Here is a 22486-nt window from a genome sequence, read left to right on the forward strand (position 1 = left end):
CCGGACAGTGTGCCCGATACTGACCGGACAGTGTGCCCGATACTGACCGGACAGTGTGCCCGATACTGACCGGACAGTGTGCCCGATACTGACCGGACAGTGTGCCCGATACTGACCGGACAGTGTGCCCGATACTGACCGGACAGTGTGCCCGATACTGACCGGACAGTGTGCCCGATACTGACCGGACAGTGTGCCCGATACTGACCGGACAGTGTGCCCGATACTGACCGGACAGTGTGCCCGATACTGACCGGGCACTGTGCCCGATACTGACCGGGCACTGTGCCCGATACTGACCGGGCACTGTGCCCGATACTGACCGGACACTGTGCCCGATACTGACCGGACACTGTGCCCGATACTGACCGGACACTGTGCCCGATACTGACCGGACACTGTGCCCGATACTGACCGGACACTGTGCCCGATACTGACCGGACACTGTGCCCGATACTGACCGGGCACTGTGCCCGATACTGACCGGGCACTGTGCCCGATACTGACCGGGCACTGTGCCCGATACTGACCGGACACTGTGCCCGATACTGACCGGACACTGTGCCCGATACTGACCGGACACTGTGCCCGATACTGACCGGACACTGTGCCCGATACTGACCGGACACTGCGCCCGATACTGACCGGACACTGCGCCCGATACTGACCGGACACTGCGCCCGATACTGACCGGACACTGTGCCCGATACTGACCGGGCACTGTGCCCGATACTGACCGGGCACTGTGCCCGATACTGACCGGGCACTGTGCCCGATACTGACCGGACACTGTGCCCGATACTGACCGGACAGTGTGCCCGATACTGACCGGACAGTGTGCCCGATACTGACCGGACACTGTGCCCGATACTGACCGGACACTGTGCCCGATACTGTCCGGACACTGTGCCCGATACTGACCGGACACTGTGCCCGATACTGACCGGACACTGCGCCCGATACTGACCGGACACTGCGCCCGATACTGACCGGACACTGCGCCCGATACTGACCGGACACTGCGCCCGATACTGACCGGACACTGCGCCCGATACTGACCGGACACTGCGCCCGATACTGACCGGACACTGCGCCCGATACTGACCGGACACTGCGCCCGATACTGACCGGACACTGCGCCCGATACTGACCGGACACTGCGCCCGATACTGACCGGACACTGCGCCCGATACTGACCGGACACTGCGCCCGATACTGACCGGACACTGCGCCCGATACTGACCGGACACTGCGCCCGATACTGACCGGACACTGCGCCCGATACTGACCGGACACTGCGCCCGATACTGACCGGACACTGCGCCCGATACTGACCGGACACTGCGCCCGATACTGACCGGACACTGCGCCCGATACTGACCGGACACTGCGCCCGATACTGACCGGACACTGCGCCCGATACTGACCGGACACTGCGCCCGATACTGACCGGACACTGCGCCCGATACTGACCGGACACTGCGCCCGATACTGACCGGACACTGCGCCCGATACTGACCGGACACTGCGCCCGATACTGACCGGACACTGCGCCCGATACTGACCGGACACTGTGCCCGATACTGACCGGACAGTGTGCCCGATACTGACCGGACAGTGCGCCCGATACTGACCGGACACTGCGCCCGATACTGACCGGACACTGTGCCCGATACTGACCGGACAGTGCGCCCGATACTGACCGGACAGTGCGCCCGATACTGACCGGACACTGCGCCCGATACTGACCGGACACTGCGCCCGATACTGACCGGACACTGCGCCCGATACTGACCGGACACTGCGCCCGATACTGACCGGACACTGCGCCCGATACTGACCGGACACTGCGCCCGATACTGACCGGACACTGCGCCCGATACTGACCGGACACTGCGCCCGATACTGACCGGACACTGCGCCCGATACTGACCGGACACTGCGCCCGATACTGACCGGACACTGCGCCCGATACTGACCGGACACTGCGCCCGATACTGACCGGACACTGCGCCCGATACTGACCGGACACTGCGCCCGATACTGACCGGACACTGCGCCCGATACTGACCGGACACTGCGCCCGATACTGACCGGACACTGCGCCCGATACAGACCGGACACTGCGCCCGATACTGACCGGACACTGCGCCCGATACTGACCGGACACTGCGCCCGATACTGACCGGACACTGCGCCCGATACTGACCGGACACTGCGCCCGATACTGACCGGACACTGCGCCCGATACTGACCGGACACTGCGCCCGATACTGACCGGACACTGTGCCCGATACTGACCGGACACTGTGCCCGATACTGACCGGACACTGTGCCCGATACTGACCGGACAGTGCGCCCGATACTGACCGGACACTGTGCCCGATACTGACCGGACACTGTGCCCGATACTGACCGGACAGTGCGCCCGATACTGACCGGACACTGTGCCCGATACTGACCGGACACTGCGCCCGATACTGACCGGACACTGCGCCCGATACTGACCGGACACTGCGCCCGATACTGACCGGACACTGCGCCCGATACTGACCGGACACTGCGCCCGATACTGACCGGACACTGTGCCCGATACTGACCGGTTTACGATGACACACAGGATTTAACCAGTGAGAGTTATTGTCAGTGCCGTGGGGATGTTTTACTGGTCGCTCTCTTTCAGATGCTGCTTTTCAAATCCTCTCCGAGTGCCAGCAGACAGCGCAGAACCTCTTGTCCAGTCAGCACCCAGTTCAAGGAGAGATCGAGGACTGCCTGGCACAGCTTCACGCATCTCAGGGTGAGCTCACTGTCACCACTGCGGCACTGTCTGCCGGCACTGTCTGCTCTGTGGGGAGTGGGGCTGTATGTGGGGGTGAGGAGGGGGAATGGGGGTGGGGGGGGGGTCAGTTTAGGGCGGTGGGGTGAGGTTGGGGCTGTATGTGGGGGTGAGGAGGGGGAATGGGGGTGGGGGGGGGTCAGTTTAGGGCGGTGGGGTGAGATTGGGGCTGTATGTGGGGGTGAGGAGGGGGAATGGGGGTGGGGGGGGGTCAGTTTAGGGCGGTGGGGTGAGGTTGGGGCTGTATGTGGGGGTGAGGAGGGGGAATGGGGGTGGGGGGGGTCAGTTTAGGGCGGTGGGGTGAGGTTGGGGCTGTATGTGGGGGTGAGGAGGGGGAATGGGGGTGGGGGGGGGTCAGTTTAGGGCGGTGGGGTGAGGTTGGGGCTGTATGTGGGGGTGAGGAGGGGGAATGGGGGTGGGGGGGGTCAGTTTAGGGCGGTGGGGTGAGGTTGGGGCTGTATGTGGGGGTGAGGAGGGGGAATGGGGGTGGGGGGGGGTCAGTTTAGGGCGGTGGGGTGAGGTTGGGGCTGTATGTGGGGGTGAGGAGGGGGAATGGGGGTGGGGGGGGTCAGTTTAGGGCGGTGGGGTGAGGTTGGGGCTGTGTGTGGGGGTGAGGAGGGGAATGGGGGTGGGGGGGGTCAGTTTAGGGCGGTGGGGTGAGGTTGGGGCTGTATGTGGGGGTGAGGAGGGGGAATGGGGTGGGGGGGGGTCAGTTTAGGGCGGTGGGGTGAGGTTGGGGCTCTATGTGGGGGTGAGGAGGGGGAATGGGGGTGGGGGGGGGTCAGTTTAGGGCGGTGGGGTGAGGTTGGGGCTGTATGTGGGGGTGAGGAGGGGGAATGGGGGTGGGGGGGGGTCAGTTTAGGGCGGTGGGGTGAGGTTGGGGCTGTATGTGGGGGTGAGGAGGGGGAATGGGGGTGGGGGGGGTCAGTTTAGGGCGGTGGGGTGAGGTTGGGGCTGTATGTGGGGGTGAGGAGGGGGAATGGGGGTGGGGGGGGGTCAGTTTAGGGCGGTGGGGTGAGGTTGGGGCTGTATGTGGGGGTGAGGAGGGGGAATGGGGGTGGGGGGGGGGGGTCAGTTTAGGGCGGTGGGGTGAGGTTGGGGCTGTATGTGGGGGTGAGGAGGGGGAATGGGGGTGGGGGGGGGTCAGTTTAGGGCGGTGGGGTGAGGTTGGGGCTGTATGTGGGGGTGAGGAGGGGGAATGGGGGTGGGGGGGGGGTCAGTTTAGGGCGGTGGGGTGAGGTTGGGGCTGTATGTGGGGGTGAGGAGGGGGAATGGTGGTGGGGGGGGGTCAGTTTAGGGCGGTGGGGTGAGGTTGGGGCTGTATGTGGGGGTGAGGAGGGGGAATGGGGGTGGGGGGGGGTCAGTTTAGGGCGGTGGGGTGAGGTTGGGGCTGTATGTGGGGGTGAGGAGGGGGAATGGGGGTGGGGGGGGGTCAGTTTAGGGCGGTGGGGTGAGGTTGGGGCTGTATGTGGGGGTGAGGAGGGGGAATGGGGGTGGGGGGGGTCAGTTTAGGGCGGTGGGGTGAGGTTGGGGCTGTATGTGGGGGTGAGGAGGGGGAATGGGGGTGGGGGGGGGTCAGTTTAGGGCGGTGGGGTGAGGTTGGGGCTGTATGTGGGGGTGAGGAGGGGGAATGGGGGTGGGGGGGGGGTCAGTTTAGGGCGGTAGGGTGAGGTTGGGGCTGTATGTGGGGGTGAGGAGGGGGAATGGGGGTGGGGGGGGGTCAGTTTAGGGCGGTGGGGTGAGGTTGGGGCTGTGTATGATTTGTGCCGGGGATCTTTCCGCAACTTTGCTGATCATTGCTATGCCTGCAGCTGATTGGAGCGCTGCTGCCCGGCACCTGAGACGGAGTTGTGAGCTGGTCGGCGCGCAGTTTGGAGATCGCAGCGTGGAACTGGCAAAGCAACTCTTCAAACTGGCACAGACTCTCTTCAACGGGTAAGATGCCCAGACTGGGAGAGGGGGGCAGGCTGGGGGTCGGGGGGGGGGTCAGACTGGGGGTGACGGGGGTTCAGACTGGGGGTGACGGGGGGTCAGACTGGGGGTGACGGGGGGTTGAGTGTCAGACTGGGGGTGATGGAGGGATCGGGTGTCAGACTGGGGGTGATGGGGTGGGGGTGACGGGGAGTGGGGGGGAGGGGGGGTGCATTCAGACAGGAGGTGACGGGGTCACAGTTTGCACTCTGCCTGCCTGACTGTTTCTTGCTGTGATTTGTAGACAGGTTGTGGATGAAGCATTGAGTGTGATCGAACAAACCGAGTGCCTTTTCTCTCTGCACTGCGGCTCTGACCACGAGATGCTGATGGAGTTGAAGGAAATGAAGTCCTGCCTGCAGCCCCTGGCCATTATCTTCCCTGTCACTGCCCAACACTCATCCCATCACACACACTGACTGGATTCGCAGCCAACCAGAACGGGAGTGGTTCCGTCTGTGTATAGTAAGTGTCTGTGTGTACTCTCTCAGAGTGTGTGTGTGTGTGTATACTCCCAGCGTGTGTGTGTCTGTGTGTACTCTCTCAGAGTGTGTGTGTGTGTACTGTCTCAGCGTGTGTGTGTCTGTGTGCACTCTCTCAGAGTGTGTGTGTTTGTACTGTCTCAGAGTGTGTGTGTGTGTACTGTCTCAGAGTGTGTGTGTGTGTACTGTCTCAGAGTGTGTGTGTGTGTACTGTCTCAGAGTGTGTGTGTGTGTACTGTCTCAGAGTGTGTGTGTGTGTACTGTCTCAGAGTGTGTGTGTGTGTACTGTCTCAGAGTGTGTGTGTGTGTACTGTCTCAGAGTGTGTGTGTGTGTACTGTCTCAGAGTGTGTGTGTGTGTATACTCCCAGCGTGTGTGTGTCTGTGTGCACTCTCTCAGAGTGTGTGTGTGTGTACTGTCTCAGAGTGTGTGTGTGTGTACTGTCTCAGAGTGTGTGTGTGTGTACTGTCTCAGAGTGTGTGTGTGTGTGTATACTCCCAGCGTGTGTGTACTCCCAGCCCGTGTGGCTGTGTGCACTCTGTGTGTGTGTGTGTCTGTGTATACTCTCTCAGTGTGTGTGTATACTGTCTCTAAGAGAGTACACACAGGCACACACACTCTTGAGTGTGTGCCTGTGTGTACTCAGAGTGTGTGTGTGTACTCTGACTGCGTGTGCAAACGGGTCTACGCACCCGTGTTCTCTGGAAGGAGCAAGATCAACCTGACAATATCAAGAGATTTTTATTCAAGAAATAGATGGAGAGATAGACATGACATATAGTGTCAAAAATTGAACAACTAACTCATCCTCTCAGGTAAAATAATCCTCTGGTTACCTTGGTAACAGCTGATCAAAACTCTCGAAAATTCTCGACACTTGTACTTCTTTCCTTGTAAAGCTGTTTCCTCACACAGTGCAGGGCTGAATACAGTACCTGCAGGAAGTGGGAAAACACCCAGAATAAAGCACCATCAAACACTCCCAGGACAGGTACAGCACGGGGTTAGATACAGAGTAAAGCTCCCTCTACACTGTCCCCATCAAACACTCCCAGGACAGGTACAGCACGGGGTTAGATACAGAGTAAAGCTCCCTCTACACTGTCCCCCATCAAACACTCCCAGGACAGGGACAGCACGGGGTTAGATACAGAGTAAAGCTCCCTCTACACTGTCCCCATCAAACACTCCCAGGACAGGTACAGCACGGGGTTAGATACAGAGTAAAGCTCCCTCTACACTGTCCCATCAAACACTTCCAGGACAGGTCCAGCACGGTGTTAGATACAGAGTAAAGCTCCCTCTACACTGTCCCCATCAAACACTCCCAGGACAGGTTCAGCACGGGGTTAGATACAGAGTAAAGCTCCCTCTACACTGTCCCCCATCAAACACTCCCAGGACAGGTACAGCACAGGGTTAGATACAGAGTAAAGCTCCCTCTACACTGTCCCCATCAAACACTCCCAGGACAGGGACAGCACGGGGTTAGATACAGAGTAAAGCTCCCTCTACACTGTCCCCATCAAACACTCCCAGGACAGGTACAGCACGGGGTTAGATACAGAGTAAAGCTCCCTCTACACTGTCCCCATCAAACACTCCCAGGACAGGTACAGCACGGGGTTAGATACAGAGTAAAGCTCCCTCTACACTGTCCCCATCAAACACTCCCAGGACAGGTACAGCACAGGGTTAGATACAGAGTAAAGCTCCCTCTACACTGTCCCCATCAAACACTCCCAGGACAGGTACAGCACGGGGTTAGATACAGAGTAAAGCTCCCTCTACACTGTCCCCATCAAACACTCCCAGGACAGGTACAGCACGGGGTTAGATACAGAGTAAAGCTCCCTCTACACTGTCCCCATCAAACACTCCCAGGACAGGTACAGCACAGGGTTAGATACAGAGTAAAGCTCCCTCTACACTGTCCCCATCAAACACTCCCAGGACAGGTACAGCACGGGGTTAGATACAGAGTAAAGCTCCCTCTACACTGTCCCATCAAACACTTCCAGGACAGGTCCAGCACGGTGTTAGATACAGAGTAAATCTCCCTCTACACTGTCCCCATCAAACACTCCCAGGACAGGTACAGCACGGGGTTAGATACAGAGTAAAGCTCCCTCTACACTGTCCTGTCATGAATTAATGTGGCCGTGAGTTTGGAATTATGATTTTAGGTTTCACCATTGGTAAATTATAAAACTAAATTCTGTATCAGAGAATCCTACAGTGCAGAATGAGGCCATTCGGCCCATCGAGTCTGCATCATCCACAATCCCACCAGGCCCTATTCCGTAACCCCACATATTTAGCCTCCTAATCCCCACTGGCACCAAGGGTTAATTTAGCATGGCCAATCCACCTAACCCACACATTTTGGAGTTTGGGAGGAAACCGGAGCACCCAGAGGAAACCCACGCAGACACGGGGAGAACATGCAGAATCCGCATAGACAGTGACCCGAGGACGGAATTGCCCACTGTGGGGCAGCAGTGCTAGCCACTGTGCCACTCTGCCACCCCAAGTAAATTTGTGAATTTGTGCTGTGACCCAGAGTAAAGCCATTGAGGAAACTGTCTTCTATCAGTCTGCCAATCCACTGGTCTGGTTCAGAAAGCAGCTCCTTTATCATCCATCACTCTCAGGCTGTAGATTTTGCTGAATTTCACTCGCTGTTTGTGGATTGATGGAGTGTTGTTTTGTGTCCTGGACACACAGTGCTGGAAGACAGAAACTGGAGCTGTTTCCATAGAAATGCATTCTCTCCACAGAGCAGTTTGTTATCTTGCTGCAAGCTTCTCAGCTGTTCATCCTTCCAGTCCTTGTCAGAGTAAAAGCTCAGAGATCATTTCTTTCCTCCCTTTAAGGTGCTGACTTTCGTTGTGAGAAACATATCCTCTGAAATATCAGTGATCAACTCTCTTTCCCCTGAGCGTCAGACACGAACAATCGAGTGCTATCAGGCCCCAAGCAGACTCCAACCCTGCTGCTGATTAGACACAGGATTGTGATGAACAGGAAGGTCAGTGAAGCCAACATAACTCCGTTACCCTCCTTCGCTGATTGAGCCAGATCCGTGTTGCCTGGAAATGGAATCCTCCTGTAATGGACACGCTTGTTACATGCAGTCTGCTGCTTATTAGACTGGCTGAAGATCCTCAGCTACACACTGTTGATCTTACTCCACACACATGATTAAAAATCCCAGAGCAACCAGTGCCTCTGTTGTTTGTACCTGGGCTGTTCTCCATGTGCCTCCACCCCAGGCTGCATTTAGCATGTACACGCAAGCTTAGTCCTTATCTTCCCAGCCCTCCTGGCAAATGGCAGTGTGTTCATCATGGTGTCCATGAGGCTGAGAGGTGAGGGAGAGACGCAATCTGTAATTAAACAGGAAACCAAGTGATTTCATTGTCAGGGGGGGAGTGCCACAGTCAGATGGAGAGAAAGAAGGGCAGCAAGTTGCTGTGTAACTGAGAGTGTGAGACCAGGGCGAATGTGATTGTTGCCAGTTGCCCCAAGATAGTCAGCAGCAGTTTACTGTTTCTGTAGGGGATGAAATTGTTCCTCTTGGGATCTATCAGTGCCACGATGCAGATCCGTGTGGAATACCCTGTACTCTGTTCACCATTAACCCTTTCTATACTGCGCACATTGTGTCTTCCTCGCTAAGCAAGTTGGAGGCTTGCTGAAATAAGTGAAGTTAGCTGAAGCTATTGCTGAAGCCTCTCGCTGTGTGTCAGAGGCTCTTACCCAGTGTCAGCAGACTGTAGCTGATGGTTGTCGCTTCCCTAAGCGTTTACTCTGTTGTTCACGTCTCTTTAACCTTTTAGCTGCCAGCGAGCTCAACAGATCACCACCTCCCGCATTTGGAACCAATTTGGAGCCATTTCTGGAACCCTCCTGCACCAAATGCCAGCGATTAAATATTGGATATTGTGTAAACTACTGGCACCAGCTGCACCAGACACACCAAAACATCCTGAGTGTGACCATGTCCACTGGGTACCCCCACCCGGAGCCTGAACACATCCAGATCCCAACCCTGACCCCATCAAAGAACAGTACAGCACAGGAAACAGGCCCTTCGGCCCTCCAAGCCTGTGCCACTCATTGGTCCAACTAGACCATTCGTTTGTATCCCTCTATTCCCAGGTTGCTCATGTGACTATCCAGGAAAGTCTTAAACGATGCCAGCGTGTCTGCCTCCACCACCCTACTTGGCAGCGCATTCCAGGCCCCCACCACCCTCTGTGTAAAAAACATCCCTCTGATATCTGAGTTATACCTCGCCCCTCTCACCTTGAGCCCGTGACCCCTCGTGATCGTCACCTCCGACCTGGGAAAAAGCTTCCCACTGTTCACCCTATCTATACCCTTCATAATTTTGTACACCTCTATTAGGTCTCCCCTCATTCTCCGTCTTTCCAGGGAGAACCAGCCCAGTTTACCCAATCTCTCCTCATAGCTAAGACCCTCCATACCAGGCAACATCCTGGTAAACCTTCTCTGCACTCTCTCTAACGCCTCCACGTCCTTCTGGTAGTGCGGCGACCAGAACTGGACGCAGTACTCCAAATGTGGCCTAACCAACGTTCTATACAGCTGCAACATCAGACTCCAGCTTTTATACTCTATACCCCATCCTATAAAGGCAAGCATACCATATGCCTTCTTCACCACCTTCTCCACCTGTGCTGCCACCTTCAAGGATTTGTGGACTTGCACACCTAGGTCCCTCTGTGTTTCTATACTCTTGATGGCTCTGCCATTTATTGTATAACTCCTCCCTACATTAGTTCTTCCAAAATGCATCACTTCGCATTTATCTGGATTAAATTCCATCTGTCATTTCTCTGCCCAATTTTCCAGCCTATCTATATCCTGCTGTATTGTCCGACAATGTTCATCGCTATCCGCAAGTCCAGCCATCTTCGTGTGATCCGCAAACTTGCTGATAACACCAGTTACACCTTCTTCCAAATCATTTATATATATCACAAATAGCAGAGGTCCCAGTACAGAGCCCTGCGGAACACCACTGGTCACAGACCTCCAGCCGGAAAAAGACCCTTCGACTGCTACCCTCTATCTCCTGTGGCCAAGCCAGTTCTCCACCCATCTAGCCACCTCTCCTTGTATCCCATGAGCCTTAACCTTCTTAACCAACCTGCCATGAGGGACTTTGTCAAATGCCTTACTGAAATCCATATAGACGACATCCACGGCCCTTCCTTCATCAACCGTTTTTGTCACTTCCTCAAAAAACTCCACCAAATTTGTAAGGCACTGTCCCTCACCCTGACCCTGTCTCGACCCTGACCTCAACCCTGACCCCATCCTGCCCCTCACCCTGACCCTGTCCTGAGCCTGACCCCGTCCTGACCCCCATCTCAACCCTGACCTCAGCCCTGACCCCGTCCCGACCCCCATCTCAACCCTGACCTCAACCCTGACCTCGTCCTGATCCCGACCCTGACCTCAACCCTGATCCCGTGCCGATCCTGATAACCCTGACCCTGTGCCGACCCTGATCTCAACCTTGACCTTGTGTTGACTCTGACCTCAGCCCTGACCCCGTCCTATCCCTCACCCTGACCCTGTGCCAACCCGGACCCTGTCCTGTTCCCCACCTTGGCCTCATCCCATGGCTGGCCTGGTTGTGGTCTCAGCTGCGCTTTGCTGTTGCCCCTCCTTTGTCCGTGAAAGGGTTGATGCTGAATATGTGAATGGACACTCTTCATCATTAGTGATGATCTGACAGCACAGTATGGTGAGAGATGGTTTCTGTGGGAAGCCTCGTGCTAAGCCTGACCTGTGCAGTCAAACATTCAGCCTTGCCTCCAGCAGTCTCGATTTGACCAGAAGGATTCGGACCTCAGACCCACAGCGACAATAACACAATCTCCAGGTGTGCAATTTGAAGTGGATTTATTTGCACCTCACAGCAACATAACCTTTGCCCCAAAGGAGCGTTACACCTGGTGCTGAATACACGCAGAGTGCGTATCCCCGCTCACTGCTGCCTCTCGCTGCATTCACTCCCAATAACCACTGCATAATCGGAAATCATTCCGAATTGAAAGTTGGGGGTAGGGGGAGGGGTTTGGTCTGAATATAAGCAGCAATTAACATGCGCCAGTAAAATAAAACTCAGTGTGATGGATGCTGTAAGATTCCCTCCTTTACTATGATTGGGCAGTGGGATTCAGTTGCTATTCGATGGAGCAGTCACTGATCTTCCATTGAGCACGGTTTGTGTTTGCAGTTTCACTGCTTTGTGTGTCAGAGGCAGTGCACCCTCTCCAGTTAGCGCAGCTTCAGACCACCAACACCCCCACACTACAATCAACTGACACCCACTCTACCCTAATCCTCTGATATCCCAACCTCTTCCCCCGCTGCACATTCTTCAGCTGCAAGTCTCTGCTGGCTATTCAACTATCAGAAGCATCACGACCAAAAGTTGTCCTCTTTGGGCTTCGGACTCTCTGCTTTCAGGGATGGTGGAGTGTTCAGAGACAGGGTCACTTCCCAATTCACTGCTCCCTCCTGTAAAGAGGCCTCGACGATGGTGCCTTGGCTGTGTAACTGCAGGGGGAGAGTCAGTGAGCAGGACTGATGTGGAACAGCTGTGGGGGGAGCAGGATGGGCTGTGGGAGGGAAAGGGCCCCTGTAGCCCACAGTGCAGAGAGAGAGAGAGACTAATCCTTCATTACTACTGCTAGGTGGGAAGTAAACTCAGCCTAATGGGAGCTCCTAAATCCAGAGCTGTGAGTGTCAGAAATTCCTAGGGGGCAGGCCTAGTCTGCAGGAGCAGACGGAGGGCAGAGCAGCAGTCCAGAGTGAGTATAAAAGCTAACTTACCTTGGGGATCCACGGCCTAGACCGCTTGAATCATACCAAGCTGTGATTCATCCGGAAAGGATGCTTTCTCTGGTGCATCTGTAAAGATGGGTGAGAGTTGTAGCTGACATGCCGAATTTCCTTAGCCTCCTGAGAAAGTGATGGGTTTAGTGTCACTGTGATGTTCCACACACAGCTCATCTCTAATAACAGCCAGGATTCAATCCAAATTATCAAACTTCCGGGTGCAAAGATTTTCCACATAAAGCGCCCTGTCCTTACTCCAGTGAGTCTGACATCTGAGGTTTCAGGTCACAGACTAAATCAAATAAAAACAGAAAACTTTATAAATCGACAGCACCTGAACAATGTCAGAGAAGAACATAGATTCGGGAACTGATAATAATGATTTTGAAGATTATATTCCCTCCCACAATTGACCAAGTCCTTTTCCAATCCAGTGCAGGTTGGGATGTTCTGAATTTCCGGTTTCTCCCTGGAATGCACTTTCTGTCCCGAGTTGGGACAAGGTTCCTTTAAAAGTTTGATCATGTGACATACTGATGACATCATCAGCAGTTGGGGGACACCTTTCCCGACAGTTTCATACCTTTGTTGTCTACCAGCCTCTTTTAAAATACCGGAAAGAAAACTGGAGCTGAGGTGTTTGAATCCAAACTGCAAACACTCACCTGCAGAAACCCAGTGAAAAAAAGTCTTTGCTCAGTGCTGCATTTGCAAATGACAAAGATAAAAACATCACTACACCAAAGCTGATGGCTGGGTGTGGGGGGCGGGGGGGGGTGTGTGGGGGGCGGGGGGGGGTGTGTGGGGGGCGGGGGGGCGGGGGGGGGGGGTGTGTGGGGGGCGGGGGGGGTGTGTGGGGGGCGGGGGGGGTGTGTGGGGGGCGGGGGGGGTGTGTGGGGGGCGGGGGGGTGTGTGGGGGGCGGGGGGGGTGTGTGGGGGCGGGTGGGGGGCGGGGGGGGTGTGTGGGGGGCGGGGGGGGTGTGTGGGGGGCGGGGGGTGTGTGTGGGGGGCGGGGGGGGTGTGTGGGGGGCGGGGGGGTGTGGGGGGCGGGGGGGGTGCGGGGGTGGTGTGGGGGGCGGGGGGATGTGGGGGGCGGGGGGATGTGGGGGGCGGGGGGATGTGGGGGGCGGGGGGGTCTGGGGGGTGTGGGGGGCGGTGGGGGGTGTGGGGGGCGGGGGGGTGTGTGGGGGGCGGTGGGGGGTGTGTGGGGGGGCGCGGGGGGGGCGGGAGGGTGGGGGGGGCGGGGGGGGGTGCAGAAAGAGCAGCAATGCCGAAGAAATATCATAGAATCCTACAGTGCAGAAGGAGGCCATTCAGCCCATTGAGTCTGCACTGACCACAATCCCACCCAGGCCCTATCCCCATAACCCCATACCCCCATACATTTACTCTAGCTAATCCCCCAGACACTAAGGGGCAATTTAGCTTGGCCAATCCACCTAACCCATACAGCTTTGGACTGTGGGAGGAAACCGGAGCACCCGGAGGAAACCCACGCAGACATGGGCAGAACGTGCTAACTCCACACAGACGGTGACCCAAGCCAGGAATTGAACCCAAGTCCATGGCGCTGTGAGGCAGCAGTGCTAACCACTGTGCCACCGTGCCGACCTGTGCTCCAGAATGCTCTGGAGCAGTGCTCCCTCTACTGTGAGTAGTAACTATTACAACAATTAATTGATCGCTCGGAGAAGGCAGAGGAGAACTCGGGGGACCTAATTTGAAAGAAAGAACAAGGTAGTGCTAATACCTTTGTGGAACATTTGTGTTTACACAAGCCTTCCCACAGTAAAAATAGCGGGAACGTTTGGTACTGTGGGATAGTGCGATGAAACTATAAACAGTGGAACTCATACACTGAAGGTTTCCAACATTTTGCACATCATAACATTCCAGGCTATGTGTCAAGTGCTGGTAAATGAGATTAGGTGGGAATCAGGTGTTTCTCGCCTGTGGGTGCAGAATCAATGGGCTGAAGGGCCTCTTCTGTGCGCTATGATTCTCTGATTTGTCCAGGCAAAATTTACGACACAATAGTTCTGACCATCCTGAGCACAATGGGGACGAAACTTTCAACCTCCTGTGAAGTCTGGAGCGACCAGAAAATGATGTGGAGATGCCGGCATTGGACTGGGGTAAACACAGTAAGAGTTTTAACAGCACCAGGTTAAAGTCCAACAGGTTTATTTGGTAGCAAATACCATTAACCATCTGACGAAGGAGCAGAGCTCCGAAAGCTAATGGCATTTGCTACCAGAAAAACCAGGCTCGGAAAATTAAGGTGAGATTGTGGCGATATTGCAAAGCCACCTCTTTCTTTTCTTTTTGTTAAGCTGCTCATAAGGAGTCTAAACAGCAACAAGCATGTCACAGCTGTGCCAGAGTGGGCCATTCAGTGAGTGAATACTGGAGTAAGGATAGTCAATGCACAAAAATTGGCAAAACGGGTCACAATGCAAAAGCTTGTTGCGCGAGAGCAGCTTCCTCTGAGAGGAATACTCAGAAGAAGAATCTGGGTATCTTCAGGAAGAAGACGTCGCATTCTACAAAAATAATTTACAACATGGAAGAAAACAATTACGAGTGTGAAGAAGAGAATGTCCAGAAAGATGATGAGCTCCAACTGAATGCCTTATCCATACAGGGTGAATCACAGAGATTCTGGGTGATTGTGAAGTTAAGTGGACAATCCATTGCGAGGGAGGTTGATGCTGGAGCTGCTGTATCTTTAATTCCTGAGACTACTGTTATAATTCAGGTCAGAAACTCGAGTGTTTTATGAAGTCCGCCTGGATCATAAGTTTTGCACTTTGAATCTGGTTCGGGTGAGCATGCGATATTTCACTTCAGGTATGATTTTATCAAACAAATTTTATTTAAGTATACAGTTAACATATAGAAAGAAAATTAGCAATAACTTTTATCAATTACAAACAAGAAAAAAACAATCATGATATTGTGTAAACCTAAATAAATATAGGAAATGTCCCAATCAAACCAATCTCATAAACAAAACCCTTTCCACAGGTTTAACACAGCAAAGACTAATGCTCACGTGATACTGGGACTTAGCCCTTTGGTTAAATGCTGCAGTTCTCTTGAGGCACACACACACAAGCTTGGGGTCAGAACAGCTTCCCCGAACACCAGGGAAAGAGACTCTAATCACGCCACCAACAGCAGATTTTCTATGTCAGGAAAGGCAGGAAGCTAGTCTCCAGCTAACAGCAGAATTTCCAAAACCAGGGAGAGAAACACTTCAGTTCAGCTTCATGTCCATCCCCTTCTAAATTAAAACTGCTGCCAGCAAAATTAAAAGTGAAACCATTAATTCACTATAAAAAAACTGTCCAAAACACATGACCCATCATAGAATCTTGGAATACTACAGTGTAGAAGGACGCCATTTGGCCCATCAAATCAACCACAATCCCACCGAGGCTCCATCCCCAAAACCCCATGCATTTACCCTAGCTAGTCTCCCTGACACTAAGGGGCAAGTTAGCATGGCCAATCCACCTAACCCGCATCTTTGGACTGTGGGAGGAAACCAGACCACCCGGAGAAAACCCACGCAGACACGAGGAGAACGTGCAAACTCCACACAGACAGTGACCCAAGCTGGGAATTGAACTCGGGTCTCTGGTGCTGTGAGGCAGCAGTGCTAACCACTGTGCCGCCTGCCACCCATCTTCTTCCTAACAATGCAGAGTCATGAAACAACTCCCAGAAAGTACCTGAGGCCCAGAGTAAAAGTAACAAAACCCCATTTAAGCCATTGAAGTAGCAATAAAAGGACTTTTGGCAAATGTCCCAGCAGTGAAGAGAAAAACTGAAGCTGGTATAGCTGCACAGAACATGATTTTTAAAAAGGTACACATGATTTTATTAAAGGTACACTAACGTCACATTACATACCAACAAAAGCTGAAGCATCTTTCTTTAAAACTAGCTGATGTCATTTTAAAGACATACATGGAAGAGTTTATGCCATGATAAGGTTACATCATGATGAATGTAGCTTCTGAAACACAACCATTGCTTACTATCATTACCCATAAAGCTCTTTCTTGTTATAAAAGATTGCCCTTTGGAATAACAAGCCACACTGGCTCTATTCCAAAGATCAATGGGTCAAATTTTGAGTGGCCTCTTTGGTGACCCTGTGATATCATCACAGTTACCTGCATGATATTACAGGGTCCAGTGAACAATAGTTGAGTGGACAAACAGTGGAGCTGCCTCTCCATGTGGTCCTTGGCGATTTTCCAGCTGGGAGATCAAGGTTCGAGAAGATAAAGCTTAACTGGAGTGCTGTCAACAGATTGGTCAATGCCAAAACAGACCCACAGCATCTTCTGGATAAGTACAAGGGATTATTGGAAGAGATACTTGGCTCAATGAATGGACTTCAAGTGAAACTCAAGATTAAGTCTAATAGTTCAAAGAGAGAACGGTGCCATTTGCAATTCACCCCAAGGTTGAAGAAGAATTAGTACGACTTGTTAACACTGGTGTGTTAGAGCTGGTTACAGTGAGCGACTGGGCTACCCCCATTGTGCCTGTCATGAAACCAGATGGTTCAGTTTGTATTTGTGGTGATTATAAAACAATCATAAATCCAGTGTTGTGTGCTGATCAGTATCCGCTTCCGTTAATTGAAGATTTGTTTGCTGGGTTATCAGGTGGACAGAAATTCAGCAAGATTGATCTTTCACAAACATATTTACAGATGTGTGCAGCTGCTGAATCATAACCATTGCTTACCATCGTTACTCATAAAGGTCTTTTTCATCATAAAAGATTGCCTTTTGGAATAATATCCGCACCAGCCCTATTCCAAAGATCGATGGATCAGATTTTAAGTGGTCTCTCTGGTGTATAATGTTACCTGGATGCTGTTCTAATTAGAGGGCCCAGTGAACACGAGCACTTGAATATTATGGAAGCAATATTGGAACATCTTCAAGCACATGATCTGTGTATCAAGAAAGGAAAGTGTGATTTTTTCCAGACGTCAGTCCAGTATTTGAGTCACATTATTGACGGTAAAGGCCTACATAAAGCATCTACAAAGATGGAAGCTATTTTAAATGCACCACGTCCAATGAATGTGATTCAATAGAGGTCCTTTCTGGGATTAGTGAATTATGGAAAATTTGTCCCTAACTTAGCCACATTATTGAAGCCATTGCATAATTTACTCTGTGTAAAACAGTCATGGGACTGGACAACAGAATGTGAGAAAACAAACAAGGATGTCAAAGATGCTTTTCAGAAGTCTAAAGTATTGGTTCATTCTAATCCAAAGTTACCATTATTGCTTGTGACACTTCACCTTATGGAGTAGGGGCAGTAGTCTCACCTATTATGCCTTTGGGAGAAGAACGGCCAACAGCTTTTGCTTCATGTTCTCTGACTAGTGTTGAATCTAACTGTGCTCAGCTTGGAAAAGAAGCTTTGAGTATCATTGAGAATAATTACAAATGTTCAGTACAAAGGTTCCATCATTATTTATATGGTCGACACTATTGACTGATCATCGACCCTTAGCTACTGGTTTTGGGACGTATAAAAGCTTATCTTTGTTAGCTTGCTAGCTGATTGCAAAGATGGCACTGACCTTATCTGCGGATTCTTATTGTATAAAGTATTGTCAATCAGAGTGTCACGCTAATGCTGATACATCAACACGTTTACCTTCACCTATTCAGCAGATGCCACCAACTGGTTTTGCTCATATTCTTTAGTTTTCACTAGTAGATCATTTGCTTGTAACAGCTTCTAAAGTTCAGAGGCAAATCAGAAATGATCCTGTGATGGGGAAGATGATGGATATGGTATTGAAAGGGATGATAGCTGGAACGCATCGTCCACATTATGATTTGAAACCACATGTGTCAAGAAAGCTTGAGTTAACTGTCCAAGGTGGTTGTCTATTGTGGGATATCGGAATGATCATTCCTCCTAGTCTGCGTGGAAGAGTTCTTAGACAATTACATGAAGGACATCCTGGTATAGTCCGGGTGAGGGAATTAACACGTGGTTATCTTTGGTGGCCGGGTCTGGATGCTCAGATTGAAGAAAAAGTGGGAGAGTGTCAATCCATGCACGAATAAGAAATACACCAGTGTTGTCTCCTTTACAGAAATTTAACGCAGAAAATCCGAATGCTCAAGGGTATGCTTTAAGGACATTTGTTTTGTTGGAACATTTCAGATAAGAATTTAGGAGGCATGGTTAGTAAGTTTGCAGATGACACCAAGATTGGTGACATAGTGGACAGTGATGAAGGTTATCTCCGATTGCAACGGGATCTTGATCAATTAGGCCAGTGGGCTGACAAATGGCAGATGGAATTTAATTTAGATAAATGTGAGGTGATGCATTTTGGTAGATTGAACTAGGACAGGACTTACTCAGTTAATGGGAGGGCGCTGGGGAGAGTTACAGAACAAAGAGATCTAGGGGTACATGTTCATAGCTCCTTGAAAGTGGAGTCACAGGTGGACAGAGTAGTGAAGAAGGCATTCAGCATGCTTGGTTTTATTGGTCAGAACATTGAATACAGGAGTTGGAACGTCTTGTTGAAGTTGTACAAGACGTTGGTAAGGCCACACTTGGAATACTGTGTGCAATTCTGGTCACCATATTATAGAGAGGATATTATTAAACTAGAAAAAGTGCAGAAGAGATTTACTAGGATGCTACCGGGACTTGATGGTTTGAGTTATAAGGAGAGGCTGGATAGACTGGGACTTTTTTCTCTGGAGTGTAGGAGGCTGAGGGGTGATCTTATAGAGGTCTATAAAATAGTGAGGGGCATAGATCAGTTAGTCAATATCCTTTCCCTAAGGTAGTGGAGTCTAAAACTAGAGGGCATAGGTTGAAGGTGAGAGGGTGGTGAGTGTCTGGAACAAGCTGCCAGAGGTAGTAGTAGAGGCAGGCACAATTTTGTCTTTTAAAAAGCGTTTAGACAGTTACATGGGTACGATGGGTATAGAGGGATCTGGGCCAAATGCGGGCAATTGGGACTAGTTTAGGGGTTTTAAAAAAAGGGCGGCATGGACAAGTTGGGCCAAAGGGCCTGTTTCCATGCTGTAAACCTCCATGACTCTATAGTTGTTAAGGTTTATACAATATCATGGTTGTTTTTTTTCTTGTTTGTAATTGGTAAAAGTTACTTTTATATGTTTGTATTTTTAAATAAACTTTGTTTGATAAAAGCTCCCTGGTGGGTGATTTGAATCATACCTGAGGTGAAACAAATCATGCTCACCCTCGCCAAATTCAAATTGCAAAACCTATGATCCAGGCAGGCTCCATAAAGCAAAGAACAAATAACAAAGAAAATTGCAACGCAGGAACAGCTCCGCCATTTAACATGGTCATGGCTGATCTTATCCTGGTCATAACTCCACTTTCCTGCCTGCTTCCCATTGCCCTTTATCCCGTTTTTCATCAGAAACATATCTATCTCTTGAATCTGATTGATTCTGCCTCCACTGCGCTCTGGGGCACTGAGTTCCCCAGATTCACAACCCTCTGAGAGAAGTAGTTTCTCCTCATCTCAGTTTCTCACTCTATACCTGTGACCTCTTGTTCTAGACTCTTCCTCAAGGGGGAACATCTGTTCATTGTCCACCTTATCAATCCCCTTTAGCATTTTATATACCTCAATCAGATCCCCCCTCATTCTTCTGAGCTCCAGCGAGTACAAGCCCAAACTACTCAACCTCTCTTCGTACAACAGCCCTTTCATCCCTGGAATCAATCTGGTGAACCTCCTCTGAACTGCCTCCAATGCCACCACATCCTTCCTCAAATAAGGAGACCAAAACTGGACACAATACTCCAGATGTGGCCTCACCAACGCTTCATACAATTTTTTATTCTCTATAATATACACAGCGGTTGTTATTCTCTATAATATACACAGGGACTGCTATTCTCTATAATATACACAGGGACTGCTATTCTCTATAATATACACAGGGACTGCTATTCTCTATAATATACACAGGGACTGCTATTCTCTATAATATACACAGGGACTGCTATTCTCTGTAATATACACAGGGACTGCTATTCTCTATAATATACACAGGGACTGCTATTCTCTATAATATACACAGCGGTTGTTATTCTCTATAATATACACAGGGACTGCTATTCTCTATAATATACACAGGGACTGCTATTCTCTATAATATACACAGGGGCTGCTATTCTCGATAATATACACAGGGGCTGCTATTCTCTATAATATACACAGGGGCTGCTATTCTCTATAATATACACAGGGGCTGCTATTCTCTATAATATACACAGGGGCTGCTATTCTCGATAATATACACAGAGGCTGCTATTCTCTATAATATACACAGGGGCTGCTATTCTCTATAATATACACAGGGGCTGCTATTCTCTATAATATACACAGGGACTGCTATTCTCTATAATATACACAGGGGCTGCTATTCTCGATAATATACACAGAGGCTGCTATTCTCTATAATATACACAGGGGCTGCTATTCTCTACAATATACACGGGCTGCTATTCTCTATAATATACACAGGGACTGCTATTCTCTATAATATACACAGGGGCTGCTATTCTCTATAATATACACGGGCTGCTATTCTCTATAATATACACAGGGTCTGCTATTCTCTGTAATATACACAGGGACTGCTATTCTCTATAATATACACAGGGGCTGCTATTCTCTATAATATACACAGGGGCTGTTATTCTCTATAATATACACAGGGGCTGCTATTCTCTATAATATACACAGGGGGTGCTATTCTCTATAATATACACAGCGGTTGTTATTCTCTATAATATACACAGGGACTGCTATTCTCTATAATATACACAGGGACTGCTATTCTCTATAATATACACAGGGGCTGCTATTCTCTATAATATACACAGCGGTTGTTATTCTCTATAATATACACAGGGACTGCTATTCTCTATAATATACACAGGGACTGCTATTCTCTATAATATACACAGGGGCTGCTATTCTCTATAATATACACAGGGGCTGCTATTCTCGATAATATACACAGGGGCTGCTATTCTCTATAATATACACAGGGGCTGCTATTCTCTATAATATACACAGGGGCTGCTATTCTCTATAATATACACAGGGGCTGCTATTCTCGATAATATACACAGAGGCTGCTATTCTCTATAATATACACAGGGGCTGCTATTCTCTATAATATACACAGGGGCTGCTATTCTCTATAATATACACAGGGACTGCTATTCTCTATAATATACACAGGGGCTGCTATTCTCGATAATATACACAGAGGCTGCTATTCTCTATAATATACACAGGGGCTGCTATTCTCTACAATATACACGGGCTGCTATTCTCTATAATATACACAGGGACTGCTATTCTCTATAATATACACAGGGGCTGCTATTCTCTATAATATACACGGGCTGCTATTCTCTATAATATACACAGGGTCTGCTATTCTCTGTAATATACACAGGGACTGCTATTCTCTATAATATACACAGGGGCTGCTATTCTCTATAATATACACAGGGGCTGTTATTCTCTATAATATACACAGGGGCTGCTATTCTCTATAATATACACAGGGGCTGCTATTCTCTATAATATACACAGGGGCTGCTATTCTCTATAATATACACAGCGGTTGTTATTCTCTATAATATACACAGGGGTTGCTATTCTCTATAATATACACAGGGGCTGCTATTCTCTATAATATACACAGGGGCTGTTATTCTCTATAATATACACAGGGGCTGTTATTCTCTATAATATACACAGGGGCTGCTATTCTCTATAATATACACAGGGGCTGCTATTCTCTATAATATACACAGGGGCTGCTATTCTCTATAATATACACAGGGGCTGCTATTCTCTATAATATACACAGCGGTTGTTATTCTCTATAATATACACAGGGGCTGCTATTCTCTATAATATACACAGCGGTTGTTATTCTCTATAATATACAGAGGGGCTGCTATTCTCTATAATATACACAGGGACTGCTATTCTCTATAATATACACAAGGGCTGCTATTCTCTATAATATACACAGGGGCTGCTATTCTCTATAATATACACAGGGGCTGCTATTCTCTATAATATACACAGGGGCTGCTATTCTCTATAATATACACAGCGGTTGTTATTCTCTATAATATACAGAGGGGCTGCTATTCTCTATAATATACACAGGGACTGCTATTCTCTATAATATACACAGGGGCTGCTATTCTCTATAATATACACAGGG

At 50.3% G+C, this 22486-nt stretch overlaps 1 protein-coding gene across 1 annotated transcript in view; it reads left to right on the forward strand.

Annotated features, from left to right (window-relative positions):
* The window catches only part of LOC144501854 (protein-lysine N-methyltransferase SMYD4-like), a 24407-nt gene extending 15903 nt beyond the window's left edge, over positions 1-8504 (forward strand). Inside the window, exons 2-5 of the mRNA XM_078225900.1 lie at positions 2684-2800; positions 4651-4774; positions 5055-5275; positions 8168-8504. Of these exons, the coding sequence (XP_078082026.1) occupies positions 2684-2800; positions 4651-4774; positions 5055-5229 (416 nt within the window). The 3' untranslated portion in view covers positions 5230-5275; positions 8168-8504. The remainder of the gene's footprint in view (positions 1-2683; positions 2801-4650; positions 4775-5054; positions 5276-8167) is intronic.
* The last annotated feature ends 13982 nt before the right edge of the window (positions 8505-22486 follow it).

Source organism: Mustelus asterias, chromosome 12 (assembly GCF_964213995.1).
Source record: "Mustelus asterias chromosome 12, sMusAst1.hap1.1, whole genome shotgun sequence".
NCBI classification, from domain to species: domain Eukaryota; kingdom Metazoa; phylum Chordata; class Chondrichthyes; order Carcharhiniformes; family Triakidae; genus Mustelus; species Mustelus asterias.